Below are 13,045 nucleotides of genomic sequence, written 5' to 3'. Positions count from 1 at the left end.
TTCATACAGGGACCAGAGGATACCTGGGGACAGCTGGGCCATGCCCGCTTCCACCTGTGGATGCAGGTGCACGAACTCCCCACACACCTCCCACATGTGCTCACACATCTGCAGGCCTTAGCATGAGTTTGCATACTTTCCTCCCCATGCTTCCTCTCATGGGTGCACACACATACACAGCTGTCCCTCCCTCTCCTCTTCTACCCTCATTTCCTTAGAATAAATTCCAGACTCTGGGTTGGCTCCTGTGCCTAGACTCAGGCTCTCATGCTCCCTTCCCCTCCCCATTCTGAGGCTTGGGCTGGACTGTTTGTCTACCCGCTCCCCCCACCAGACACTCCAGTAAAATTCTTTGCCCTTCGAGGCCTAACAAAGACAGTCTCTCCTCCAGGAAGCCCTCCTCCCAAGTAATACCCATGCTTTCTCTGGACTTCCTCAGCCCTGGCTTCCCCTTCCCAGCTCTGACCACTCCTCTCTGGCGTGTGTCCATATCTGTCTTCCCTGGCCTGAAATCCCCTTGGAGGCCAAGAGTGGGTCTGAATTTTTGTCCTCAGAGAGTGTTTGATGGGACAGTAGTACCCTTGCTCCCCCACAACCCTCTTGGCTTCTTCCCATTGAGCAACTTAACCCGAGGTGGAAGCAAGAGCCCCCTGCTTGGTAGGCTGAGTTGGGTGGGGAGGAGGGAGAAATGTTGGCTTCAAAGTCCCGTTCACCAGGCTCAAGTCTGAGGGTCTTAAGGGTACCTCCTCTTTACCCTGCAGCAATCTGGAAACAGAGAAACTGTGTGGTGAGTAGGCCCATGGGAGCTTCTGTCTCCTGGGACTTCTGGGCAGGTGGATGGGATGAAGGGCTGTTGCTGGTCTCCTGATGGAGTAGGGTGGGCTGGGTTCAGAATGTGATGCGTGGTTTATTGCTGAGGAATTTCAGTTTGGGTAGATGGTGGGGGTAGGTAGGTGGGGGCAAGGTGCAGCTGGAACATTCGAGGACCTCCTCTTCCTGCAGACTACTTCTCAGAACATCTAGGTGTCTACCGGCCTGTGCTGGCTGCGCTGGAGTCGCTCAACCGTGCAGTGCTCACTGCCATGGATACCACTAAGCTGGTGAGTGGAGAAGCTGATGGTGGGGCCCAGAATGAGGGCAGGGGGTGTTTGCTGTGCTGGCAGAGCCTCCACTATCATGGCTTGGGGCTGTGGCGCTAGAGGCCTGAGTTCAAATCCTGTCTTTCCCACTTTCTGTGCACTTTTACTTCTCTGGACCTCAGTTTCTTCATCTGTAAACTGGGAATAAAAATAGATCCTGCCTCCATACATTGTGATAATTAAGAATGAAGGCAGCGATTTTTGTCTGTCTTATTCTCCATCTTTAGCACCCAGAACTATGCCTGGCACGCAATAGGCGCTTAATACCTGGAGCTGATGCTGCTACTGTTTTTATTATTGGCTAGACCTAACTATTATGGAGTATCAAGCCCAGGACCCAGCAAGGATGAGCTGGGGGTGGGGCATGTTAACATGTGTCCACAGGCCCGTGCTGGGGTGCAGAGCCTGGTGGAGTGGAGCCTGTCCTGAGGATGTGCGGGAATAAATGGGCACGTTGCATCCACGCGTTTTTGAGCACACGTGGACATGTGTGCACAAGCATAAACAGTGCTCACAGCCAGGGCTCCAGGCCCTTGTGTGGTGACTTCAAAAAACCCATAAGCCACCCATCTCTTTGTGTGTTTCTTTTAAGAAATGTCTCCACCTCCCTTTGTCCCATGGTCCTTAATAAGGGGGCTGGGAGGGAGCAGTGAGCAAGCCTGGGAGTGCCTGAACTCACTTTTAACAGAAAGGGAAACTGAGGGCCTCAGCGAGTCCATGATCAGCTGATGACAGTGCTTTCCCTCTGGTTGCTTTCACATGGATTTTAGTAGCTTTTGAAAGGGTTACCCATTGGGGCCTGGCATGGGATGAGAATCCAAATGGCACATGATGAGGGGTTGGCATGTTATGGTGACTTCTGTATCTGCTGCCTATATGCAAGTGTGGGCATCATCTTCCTTATTGCCATGGAAACAAGGCCTGGGTATGGACAGCTGGACTGGCATTCTCTGAGCTGGCACTGGTTAGGGGGAATTCAAACTGCAGGTCCAAGTAAGGTCCCTAGGGGTCTGGACTACCTCCTCCTGGCCCAGAAAGGGGTAGGGCGTGACCCATAACCACACCATGACTTTGCCAGCTCCAATCACTTGAGACTTTATCTGGCACTTGGTGCTTCTGATAGAGCTTCAGCTCAGGCCACCAAGCCTCTGCCACTGGACATGTGTGCGCACAAGCATAAACAGTGCTCGCAGCCAGTGGCACCACCCCCTTCAATCCAATATGACTCAGTTGAACACTTCGTGTACCAGCCTGGAGCCACACTCCTGGTACATGGTCCGGGTCATCCAGTGACACTGGAAGGAGCGCAATGAAGCTACCATGGAGCCACCTGTCCACACAGCTGTGCCACGCCCAGGCTTGGCCACCAGGTGTGGCTTCAGTGCCCCGTAGCCGTGTCGCAGGCACTGGGCTTCCAGCTCCATCTCCAAGCGCTCAGTGAAGCCAGGGAAAAGTGTGGAGCCACCAGCCAGCACTACGGTGTCAGCCAGCCGCCTCCGCAGTGGTGCTGGCACCCTCTGCAGTGCCTGGAAGGCCAGTGTGGGCAGTCCTGGCTCAGCCTGGCCTAGAAGACCAGGCTGGAAGATGGGTTCCGGGCAGCGGAAGCGCTCACTGCTGAGGCAGACGGAACACCCATTGCGTAAGCAGAAACTAGCCGGATGGTGGCGGGCAGGGTTATGGAGGTCACCTTCAAAGTCCAGCGACACATAGCAGCAGTGCTTCTTGAGCTGTGTGATGGCCTTTCGGGGCAGACTCTGCTGCAGTAGATTGGGGCATGCTGCCACCAGCAGGTCCCGCAGGTAGCGCGACAGGGTGGTTCCTGCCACGTCCAGCCGGAAGGTGGCCTTGTGCCACGAGTGGCCCGCGTAGATGGGTGTGGCGTGGCACACACCCGCGCCCGCCTCCACCGCCAGCCCGCTGAAAGTGCCAGTGGAGCAGAGCGCCAACAACGCAGTGCTGGCCATGTGGCACGCAGGCACTGCCAGGGCCTCGAACAGTAGCTCGGCCACCCTCTCGCGGTTAGAGGGTGGTGCCGACGGTGAGTCGCTCACCAGCACCGGCCACCGCTCCGGGTATACCTGCAGGCCGCCGACTAGCAGGCGCTCCCACAGACCCTCCAGCGCCTCCCAGTCGACCACCACGCCGTGCTTGATGGGGTGGGCCCGTGCCACACCGCCCGCCAGCTCGCAGCCCGGCGCCCCGGGCAGCACGGGCCGGTCCCAGCTGGGCACCAGGCTGGAGCTCTTTAGCACCAGGCGTGGCTGATGCTCGCCCGCGAAGCCCGCCTTGGTGAAGCCTGAGCCCTGGTCCACCACTACGGCAATGCGGCCCAATGAGGGCGGCACGCGAACCCTGCGGCTCCCCGATGCTGACGTCACCTTCCCGGCTCGGCTCTGCCCACAGAGACTCGGTCGCATCCCCCACCCCGACCCCTCGCCTGAGGCTCCGCCCCAGCTGGCCTAGTTGGAGGACCACCTTTCAGTTCTTGGCTCTTTGGGCCTAAATCCCTGCTTTGATGGACTAGATAACTATCGTTCTCAATTCTTGGCTCTACTTTCTGGTCCTGAGGTTGGATTCTTCTGGCCAGAGTGGATATCTCTTTTCAGCTTTTGGCTCCGCCCCTAGGCCCGGGGCCCCGCCTCTGGTTCAAGTGTCAGTCTCCGCCTCGCAGGGCTCCAGTGGTTACTTGCCTACCTTTGGCTCACGGCTCAAGGCTCCACGCTCCATCTTGAGGTAGGCCCCACATTCACTCTCAAGACAGCTCTGTTGTGCGGCTCCCCGCCTCAGCCTTGGCAGAGGTGGATGATGAGAGGGCCGGGCCAAATCCTTTTAGATTTTGAGAAGCCGCAAGGAGCAGCTCTGAGAATGAGTGGGCCTTGTGGCAATGTCATCCAGACATATATATCTCCCTTTTGGGGACCTAGAAGTCCAGTCCAGTCCTTGAGTCTGAGGCAGTGTCTTAGACTTCTCACCTGGGCTTGACCAAAGTAGTTCCTGGTTGTGGAGGTGGGAGGGTGTGGTCAGAGGAGGACAGAAAAGAACTTGGATTGGACTCATTGTGACCTCAGTCCTCGGCACCTGCCGTGCTTCTGCAGTCCTCTCTCCCAGCGAAAACTCCCTGGACCCATCCTCTCTCCTTGGACAGGATTAAGGGCAGTGATTTGGACATCAAGGGGTCTGGCCTCAACTGCCCAGCACAGCCAATCTGATATATACTCTAGCCAAGTGTGGGGCTCTTCCCCTCTCAATGCTGAAGAGAGAGAGCTCTTAATCACAGAGGTAGAGTCACTCCGAGGATCTGTGTGTTCAGCCTTGAAGGGCCCAGGCAGCCCACAGAGGGACACTACCTTCAGGGACTTCCACCTGTGGACTCAGGTGGGCCTGAGTTTGTGACTCAGTTCTGAAGTTGACTCACTGTGCACCCCTAAACAAGTCCTAATCTCTTCCTGAGCTCAGTTTCTTTCTCCAAAAGGTAGTAATCCTCACACGCAAAAAAGAGGCCGCTTCAGGCCTCTGCAGAGTCTCATTATTCTCTTTAGGATCATTCTGGTTGCAAGTTGAAGACCCACTTGGGTGAGCTTAACTAAAAGGGATTTTATTACAAGGATCTTGTATATCTTATGGATACCAAGAGCAAGGGTGAAATCAGGGTTCAGGAACAGACTAGAGGCAGTGTCTGACTGTGGGTAACCCAGGATGTACCCTGGCTCTACACTTTTTATTCTTCTGAAGAGTGACTTCAACCTATGCATAAAACGGTCTCTCTTAACTCCTGAATTATAGTCCCAGGGAAGGGGCTGATAGGACCAACTTGGGCCAATGGCTTATGGCCGGGAGGTGTGGCCACACTGAGGAACATGGTTACCCTGATTGTAACCATGTGTATGGTAGGGAAGGGTTGGTTCTTACAAGTAGCAGGGGAGATGCTATGGGTTGTACAAACTCTAGCCTGATGCAGGCAATGTGGAGAGGACATTGATCAGGTTGACAGTGATGAAAGTGCATATTCAGCAGAAGCCAGGCCTGTGGCTTTTTTGAGCTGGGACCTTCACCTGCTGCATCTGCCCCCAAAGGGGACATTTTCAGGTTGGTTTCCAATGGAAAGCAGGCTGCAGGTTTTGAAGGGCTGAGGAGGTTTTAGGGTCTGAAGCTGGGTTTGAAGAGAAGCTGCTGCCCACAGAAATTGTGCCAGGCCTTTCATGGGTGAATTAGGTTGGTGAGCCTCAAACTGGAGACAAGTGACAATATGGCCAGAGCAGAGGTGAGCATGAAAACCACTGAGAAGCCCTAAAGGGTAAAACTGAGTCTTGGGCCTGGGCCTGCATATCTCCCAAATAGGTTTGGGTGTTTCCCTGTGGGCAATGGAGAACCAGTATGAGTTTATAAGCAGAGTGAACTACCCTAAGTGGTTTGGAAGAAGCCTTTGGCTAAAGTGTGGGGAAGGGGATAGGAGGGGGTAGTTGGGGAGATGAATGACTGTGGTGCCTTGGGGGTTACCAGGCTGAGAGGAGTAGGAGTGAGGGGTCAGAGGCCCAGTGACCCCAGCCTCTCTCTTCTCCTGGTTGCACTCACAGGCATAATGTGAGTCTCAGGCCCCACCCCTGTTGACTGTAGGACCCTCACTGTTTTCAAAGGCGGTGTCTGCCCGGACCATCCTTCTGCCTAAGAAGGACTTGCGAATGCTGGGGACTTTTGGAGATGTCAATCTTCTGCTGGATACAGGCCTCACCTCCTGGGTGGTCAAGCCTGGGTTTGCCCAAGCTCACCTCCCTTGGGGCTGTAGACCTATCAGGATCTGACTCAAGCCTGGAGTTGGAGGGGAAGAGGAACAGCCTCCCTCCTGCACTGTGGCAGGGAGCCCTTCCCCAGCTTGGGGCAGGTGTTCTGACCCTTCACAAGGAAGGAGAGGGTAAAAACAGCCTTGGCTCTGACCCATGGCCGTTGGTCCGTCCTCAATTCGCCTGTTCATCTCTGTGACTCTCACATCCCGATACCTCAGTTAACAGGCATCAGGGTTGCTATGCGCTCTTTATTGGACTGGGTCCCAAGCCCGGGGGGCCGGGCCGGGTACTCAGGACCGTGGGCGAGGGCAGCGGCACCGCTTGCGTGGCTGCTCCATGGAGGGGTCAGTCTCGCTACTCGTCTGGTTCTTGGTCACCAGGCGCGCGTAGAGCCGCAGCCAACCCTGCGTGGCCTTGGCCCCGCCCCCTGAACCGGCCCCGCCGTTGGCCCCGCCTGCTGCGCGGCGCCCCTCCTGCAGCCGTGCGTCCAGCAACAGCAGCAAGACCAGGATCTTCTTCATCTCTCTCTCGCGTGCGCCCTCTTGCCGCTCAGCGCCATCGCCTGCACCTCGCATCATGGGTGGCGTTGCCTGGGAGGCCACTTGAGCGGCCGCGGGCTGCGCGCCAGAGTCCGCTGCTACCTCTGCTACCTGCTGCCGCTTGTCCAAGGGTAATAGCAGCACGATCTTGGTCTGGGTGTAGGGCAGAAACGTGAGGGGAAAGAGCGCTCTCCGCCTTCCTCCCGGGGACCCTCACCCACTCTGGTTCTATCTCCCAAACTCTAACCTCTCCACGTTTCTGGGACTCCCACCATCCTCCCAAGCCCAGGATGGGGTCCCTACCCTGATCCATTGCCAGCCCCCCCCCCAGCCCCTTCCTCCCCTGAAAACCCTTACCCACCCAGGCTGACCTCATGAGACCTCTCTGTCCACGTTTATAGGATCCCTGCCTGCCCTCCCAGCTTTGATGCTGGGACCTTTACCCACCACGGCCCTGATCTAGGGCCTCTGGACATTCGAAGAGGGGGAAAAGTAGCATGTTTTGAGGCTGGGGTTCTAAAGGAGGCATGAGGGAACTCCTGGTGCCCATAGGCCTAGTGATACCAACCAGGGCTGATTCCCCATGCGGGACCTCCACCCATCCATCTGGGTTGTGAGACTCTCCTCCTGCCCACCCTTCTGACTCCCAAGTGTCATCCACCTCCTGGTTTCTGGACTCTACCCTCCCATCTGGGCTTTTAGAACCCCATCCACATCCACATGAGTTCCTGGAACCCTCATCTTCAGGAGAGGTTCTCTAACCCCTTCATCCATGCCCCTAGGCCTTCTTCCCACAAGGCCTAGACTCCCAGCATCCCCTCCTACCCACACCTGCCCCTCATCCCCTAGCACTCACCCTTGGCTTCTGCTTGAGGTGGCTGGAGAACTGCTGTTTTCCCCAGGCCTTGTCCATATCAGGTGGCCTCTCCTTGCCAGCCTGCTTAGGCACTTTGGTCCTCCTGTGGGAATTGTTGTTTCCCATGGTGGGACTGGTCAACACTGTGGTCCACGGCCCATGCTGCTCTGCCCTGCCCTCTGGCTGGGGACCCTCTGCCCCAGCATTGTCCCCACATTGTGACCTCATGGGTTGACCTCACCAGCTCCAGGCTCTGAGCTCCTCTAGAACCTACAGGCGAATCTTGGCTCTATTCACTCACTCTGTGACTTCTGGCCCTGGTTTCTCAGCTGTAAAAGGGCTAGTGGTCTTAAATGAGGTGATGCTCATAAAGTGCTTAGTGATGAGTACAGAGGAATTTTGTGGCCTGGGTTTGAATTCTGGCTCTGCCACTAACTAGTTGTGTGACTTTGACCAAGGTAATCAACTGCTCTAGGCCTCAGTCTTCTCATTTGCAAAATGGGGTTAATTAGTTACCATAAGTTGTTAGTATTAAATGAAGTTCTGCTTGGAACAGGGCCTGGCACAAAGTGGGTGCTTGTGTCAGCTGGGTTCTTTGGCTGCAAGCAATAGAAACTGATTAATCATCTTAAACACTCAAAAGGGACTTTATTGGAAGGATTTTAGGAGCTCAGAGCATAGTAAGGAAGTCGAGTAAGGCAGAAGTCTAGAGAGAGGACAGAAACTACTGGCCTGTGTGAGAATGTGAGGACCTAGCCTCCCCTCTGTCCTTGCCTCTCAGCTCATAAGCCTGGTCCAGCAGGGCTCATCTGATGGCTGAGCCAAGGCGGGTCATGGGCAGAAGACAAAGCCTTTGATGGATGGTGATTTTGGGGCTCGTTGTAGAGGGAGGGCAGATACCTGGAACTCCCTGCCCCGCCACCCCTTCCTCCCTACGCCAGCCCTGAGAACCTGGCACTTGGTCAGCCTCTCAGTCTCTCCATCTTGGGAGGGAGCTGGAGGAGGCTAGTGATGTAGGCTGGGCTCAGTGCTGGGGTGTGTGTGTTTGATGGCAGTGACTTGGCTGTCTCGTGTCTGCAGCTCCCAGTAAAAGGTGCTCAGTAAATGTTTGTTGAAGGAGTGAATTATATATGCATGTGTAGACTGTGAGTTTGCAGCCAGCTGGTGAGTATAGGATCACATTATACCATCATTTTGCCTTATGTGTCACAATTGGTCTTTAGATGTCCTGTGACCTGTTCCACTCCCAACCCCAACAGCCTAACTGTGCAGAGGCCTTACTGGATGAAGGTGGTGGCCTCAATATGGAAGGGGCCTTGGGGCCCAGAGAATGTAGATGCCTTCCTCTAAGTTGGCCTCATACTTCCCAGAAAGGGGGGCCAGGCCCTGCTCCCAGTTCCCATGCCCTCCTGCTTATGCCAGCTCTGCAGGCCCTCTGCTCTTTACATCACCACTGTTGCTCTGATGGACAGGGATTGGGGGAGCAGGGGAATGGCTCCCCATTAATAAATATATGCTTAGGGCCAAGAGATGCTGATTATGCCCCTTCTGCCCCCAGGAGTATGAGCGGGCCTCCAAGGTGGACCAGTTTGTGACACGCTTCCTGTTGCGGGAGACAGTGAGCCAGCTACAAGCCCTGCAAAGCTCACTGGAGGGGGCATCAGATACCCTGGAGACCCAGGCCCGTGGCCCAAGGTATATGAGGAGTCCAGACAACCTGTGGGTCCAGTTCACGAATGCCCATTATCTTCACATTCCAAGTCCCTCAGCTTTGACCACATGTCACAGTTTCAGCATCCTGGAGCCCAGACTGTTGTTCTGGGCAGGGAGGCCGAGAAGAGGTGAGAGGGATGCTGGCTTTGAGGCTGGGGCCTCAATGTTCTGGGAAGCCTGTCTTGCCTCGCTCAAGCCTGGCCCTGTTCTGGGGTCCCCGTCCTTGGCCCTGTGGGTCTGCCAGCAGTGGACCAACCATATTTCCCTTAGGTCATATGAAGAGAGAACGGAGGTGCAGAGCAGGCCCTGTGGCAGCCGGCGGGCAGGGCGCAGGGCTTTGCGGAGCGTTAGTCGATCACCCACCTGGTCTCCTGGTTCCTCTGACATAGGTGCGCCTGGGGTATGGCGGGAGGGCTGGCTAAGGAGAGTCCAAAGCAAATGCAGCATTCCCCAGTGTCCCCTGGTGCCTGCTCCTCCGCTGCCCCTCAGTTCAACCTGAGAGACCTCCTACCCCAGCCATGCCCCCATGGACCCTTACCCTCAGGGCGGAGCTCGGAGGCAGAGATGCAGTGGCGGCTCCAGGTCAACCGTCTCCAGGAGCTAATTGACCAGCTTGAATGCAAGGTGAGTGGCCGTGTGGCCAGTGCCCCATGGGAGTGGACCTTTCTGGAGTCTGCCCAAGCCAGGCACATGCTGGGGGCCCAGCCCACACTCTGTGTTCTTCACAGGCCCCCCGGCTGGAACCCCTACATGAAGAGGTACTTACCAAGGGGCCCGACTCGGTGAGTCTGGGAGAGGGACAGGGGGCTGGGTATTGGGCTAGGAGGTGCTCGCTCATGAAGAGAGGGAGTTCACAGGGTCAGCTACCCTCCCACCTTTCCCAGCTTTTCCCCAGTCCTCATCCCCCAGGCCTGGCAGGCAGGTGCTAGGTTCTGGTCTTTGCTCTGTGGCCCCGCAGAAATCACTACTCCTCTCTGGGATTTAGTTTTCCTCCTCTGCCTTCCTGAAAGCTGGCTCTGGGGCAGTGTGGACGGAGGCTGGAAGGGACAGTTAGAAGTGATGGCATACCGCAGGAGAGTGGGCTAGTGACTGGATCAAGGCAGCGACTTGGTGATGAGAAGAGTCAGATGGAGCCAGGGAGGTTGGGGGCCGTACTGGGGCAGGGCCCTGACCTCGGGTAGTCTGGGTCTGGTGCAAGTCATGCCCTACCCCAGCTTACTGGGCTGCCTCTCTTGCCAGCACATCCTTGTGGCCCAGAGGCAGGTGCAAGTGGCAGAAGAAGCCTTGCAGGACTTCCATCGTGCCCTGCGTTGCTACGTGGACTTCACAGGGGCCCAGACCCACTGCCTGCAGTGAGTCCCTAGCTGCCCAGTGGGCTAGCCAAGGAAGGTGGGGGAATGAGCTGGGAGGAGCGCGGGGGCTGCGTGTCCTGGGCCAGGGCTCCTAGTAGATACCCCTGGCTGGGTGGGCAGCAGTGGTGGCATCCCAGGCCTGCCCTGGCCTGGCCCATCTCTTTGGCTCCACAGTGTGTCTGCCCAGAAGATGCTGGATAATGCCTCCTTCACCTTGTACGAGTTCTGGCAGGATGAGGCCTCCTGGAGAAGGTATGAATGGTGGTCTAACAGCTAATGTTTATTGAGTATAAGCTCTGGAGTGAGCCACGCCTGGGTTTAAATCACCCTATCCTGTTTATTGGCTGTGTGACCTCAAGAGAGTTACCCACCCCTCTGAGCCCCAGTGGCCTCCTTTCCAAAATGGGAGTGATAACAGTTCTACTCTCCAATGAGCTAAATGAGATGATGTGTAAAGAACTGAACATGGTGACAAGTACACAGTAGATACTCAATGAATATACACTGTCACCACTGTACCACACCCTGTGCCAAGCACCTGTGCCTTACTTCATGTGATCCTCACAGTAGCCTAGTACAGTAGACACTATTGTCCCATTTCACAGAGGAGAAAACTGAGGCTCAGAGCCAGTATGAGGAAGGACTGATATCTGAATCCAGGCAGCAGGCCTTGGGTGGCAGTGGGGAGCTCTTAACCAAGTGATCTTGATCTTCGGAGGACTAGCTTGAGCCTCAGTCCATTCCACGGCCTTCCCCAGGCACCAGCAGTCTGCCTGCAGTAAGGCCTTCCAGCGCATCCTCATCGACCACCTGCGGGCTCCAGACACCCTCACCACTGTGTTCTTCCCAGGTGTGCTGCAGCTCCCGATCCTCTCTATAGCCCTGGGACCTGGGGAGGGGCAGTGGGCCCCTGATGGCCTCTGACCCCCAACCTCTGACTCCTAGCCTCCTGGTGGATTATAAATAATAACTGAGCCTGACCTGCATTAGCCAAGGACCCTGGGGCCCTGCCTGCTTCCTTCTGGAGTTTCTGGACTAGTCAATTCAGCACCAAGACACAGGACCTGCTGCTCTTACACCTGGGGCCTGGCTGTCAGAGGCCTCCCAGACCAGCTGGTGGAGAGACTCTCAGCCCAGGAATCAAGGACTGGGCTGCTTGCTTTCTGTTTCTTTATCAGTATGTTTTATTGTTTGTAGCTTTGGTTTCTGAGGCCTCTGCCTGGCTCAGGAGGCCTGGATTCTGGTTCCTTCTGCCCTTGCCTCGCTGTGACCCAGGGCAGATTCCTAGCTTCTCTGGGTGGGCCTTGGGCTGTCTGGCTGCATAGTGGGTGCCTTGCTTTCTTCCTGCTGTCTTGGGGCCAGGCTTCTGCTCTTCCTTAACCAGCAGCAGAACCAAGGCTGATGCTCAGGGACCCCCTTCCTCAACCTCGACCCCTGAGGCTGGGCTGGATCCATCTGCGGTGTGAGATAAGGACTTGGGTATCCCTTTCACCCTCCTGAACTGGCAGGCTCCAGACTCTTCCTGCACTCTTGGCTGCACTGGAGACATGTAGAAGATCCTGGGTTGGTTTGCATGTCATTTGCATATCATTTGCATGTTCATGCCCACCCATACTCAGGACTCTATGGGAACCCCAAGGTGATCTTGCCAAGTACTAATAATTTGGGTCTAGAGTCACCTGCTGCCCCAGACACCTCTGAACCCCAGCACAGAGACAATAAAGGCAGTGGTCTCCTCTGGTTTTGTGTCCTCTCTCTCCCTCAGCAAGAAGTCCAGGCTGTGGGGCTGGTTTGCATCTCAGACCACAGACTCAGGGCGGGAAGCCGTTCTTCAGAAATTAACCAGTTCCCATCTTGAGCCCCCTACCTGCAACGGTGAGAACTTCACTGTTGACCCAGGTTTCCTCAATTTCGGGCCCGCTCGCCCCGCACAAACCCTGGTTCTGGCATCTTACCTGGGAAAGGGGAGTGGATATGGTCTCTGCTTTCAGTGCTTTCAAAGTTGGCTGGAGGTTCTAGCTTCACCCCCCACCATGCCAGTAGGGTGTGCTGTGGAATTGGGGGCTGAGCACAGAGCCTTCTCGGGGTCCCAGAGAGCGTGGCTGGTTCTGTGAGAAGACCTGTCCCCAGAGAGAACCTCTCCCTCCATCCCTCCTCACCCCCTTCCAGACCACCCCTGTCACCTGACATAGAGCAGTTCCAGGAAAGTAATGGCTGAGTTGGTTTGTCCAGCCACTGTGGGATCCTCATTCGAGCCATCTGGGGAGAAGGGTCTGGGGGCACAGAGGGAGGTAAGTAACATGGACAAGGGCTCTAAAGGGGTGGCACATGGTTCCACAAGAGAACAAGGTGGCCTCTGACCTGGTCTGGGGTGTGTTGGGGTCAGGAGTTTTTCAGGCTCTGAGGAGGAGAGCTTGCCTTGTTGACTAAAGGAAGCCCAGCAGTGGGCTGATGCTGGGGGAGCGGGGAGTGGGCCGAGGCCAAGGCGGGTAAGAGCAGGGCCTCCGAGGCACTTCGTCCTGAGGAAGCTGTGTAGGTTTTTAGTGAGCTGAGTGACATTTCGCCAATGTTCCTGAATGCCCCAGTGGTGCCAGGTCCTTGCTGAGCACTGGGGCATGGCCAGGAAGGCAGCTCGGATGGTAGCAGCTCAGGGTGTATGTAGTCT

General features: G+C 56.1%; 2 protein-coding genes across 4 annotated transcripts in view; one reads left to right on the top strand and one right to left on the bottom strand.

The window, feature by feature from the left end:
• NECAB3 (N-terminal EF-hand calcium binding protein 3) overlaps nucleotides 1–12,120 on the top strand; it is a 16,968-nt gene extending 4,848 nt beyond the window's left edge. Inside the window, exons 4-13 of one of the 3 annotated variants that reach the window (XR_003043105.1) lie at nucleotides 762–787; nucleotides 1,003–1,100; nucleotides 8,874–9,010; nucleotides 9,299–9,417; nucleotides 9,573–9,652; nucleotides 9,757–9,810; nucleotides 10,268–10,380; nucleotides 10,555–10,632; nucleotides 10,986–11,230; nucleotides 11,326–12,120. Coding sequence is in view for 2 of the 3 variants with exons in the window: in XM_006921727.3 (XP_006921789.2) it covers nucleotides 762–787; nucleotides 1,003–1,100; nucleotides 8,874–9,010; nucleotides 9,299–9,417; nucleotides 9,573–9,652; nucleotides 9,757–9,810; nucleotides 10,268–10,380; nucleotides 10,555–10,632; nucleotides 11,139–11,230; nucleotides 11,326–11,354 (826 nt within the window). In the remaining variant the exon portion in view is untranslated. Of the gene's footprint in view, nucleotides 1–761; nucleotides 788–1,002; nucleotides 1,101–8,873; nucleotides 9,011–9,298; nucleotides 9,418–9,572; nucleotides 9,653–9,756; nucleotides 9,811–10,267; nucleotides 10,381–10,554; nucleotides 10,633–10,985 lie in introns of all 3 variants that reach the window. The other 2 variants (XM_006921727.3, XM_025039790.1) reach the window with 2 other exon arrangements.
• On the bottom strand, nucleotides 1,109–3,718 carry ACTL10 (actin like 10). Its single transcript, XM_025039791.1, has one exon. It carries the CDS (start codon nucleotides 3,554–3,556, stop codon nucleotides 2,366–2,368), a length of 1,191 nt encoding a protein of 396 aa, XP_024895559.1. The 5' UTR covers nucleotides 3,557–3,718; the 3' UTR covers nucleotides 1,109–2,365.
• Nucleotides 12,121–13,045: the final 925 nt, after the last annotated feature.

This window comes from Pteropus alecto, unplaced genomic scaffold, assembly GCF_000325575.1.
Source record: "Pteropus alecto unplaced genomic scaffold, ASM32557v1 scaffold45, whole genome shotgun sequence".
NCBI lineage: Eukaryota > Metazoa > Chordata > Mammalia > Chiroptera > Pteropodidae > Pteropus > Pteropus alecto.
Note: the sequence above shows the minus strand (reverse complement) of the source record. Positions and strands in the feature narration are given on the sequence as shown.

What these genes read in the sequence shown, in the direction of transcription:
- ACTL10 (XM_025039791.1), bottom strand. Translation starts at nt 3,556, where the DNA reads ATGCGACCGAGTCTCTGTGGGCAGAGCCGAGCCGGGAAGGTGACGTCA.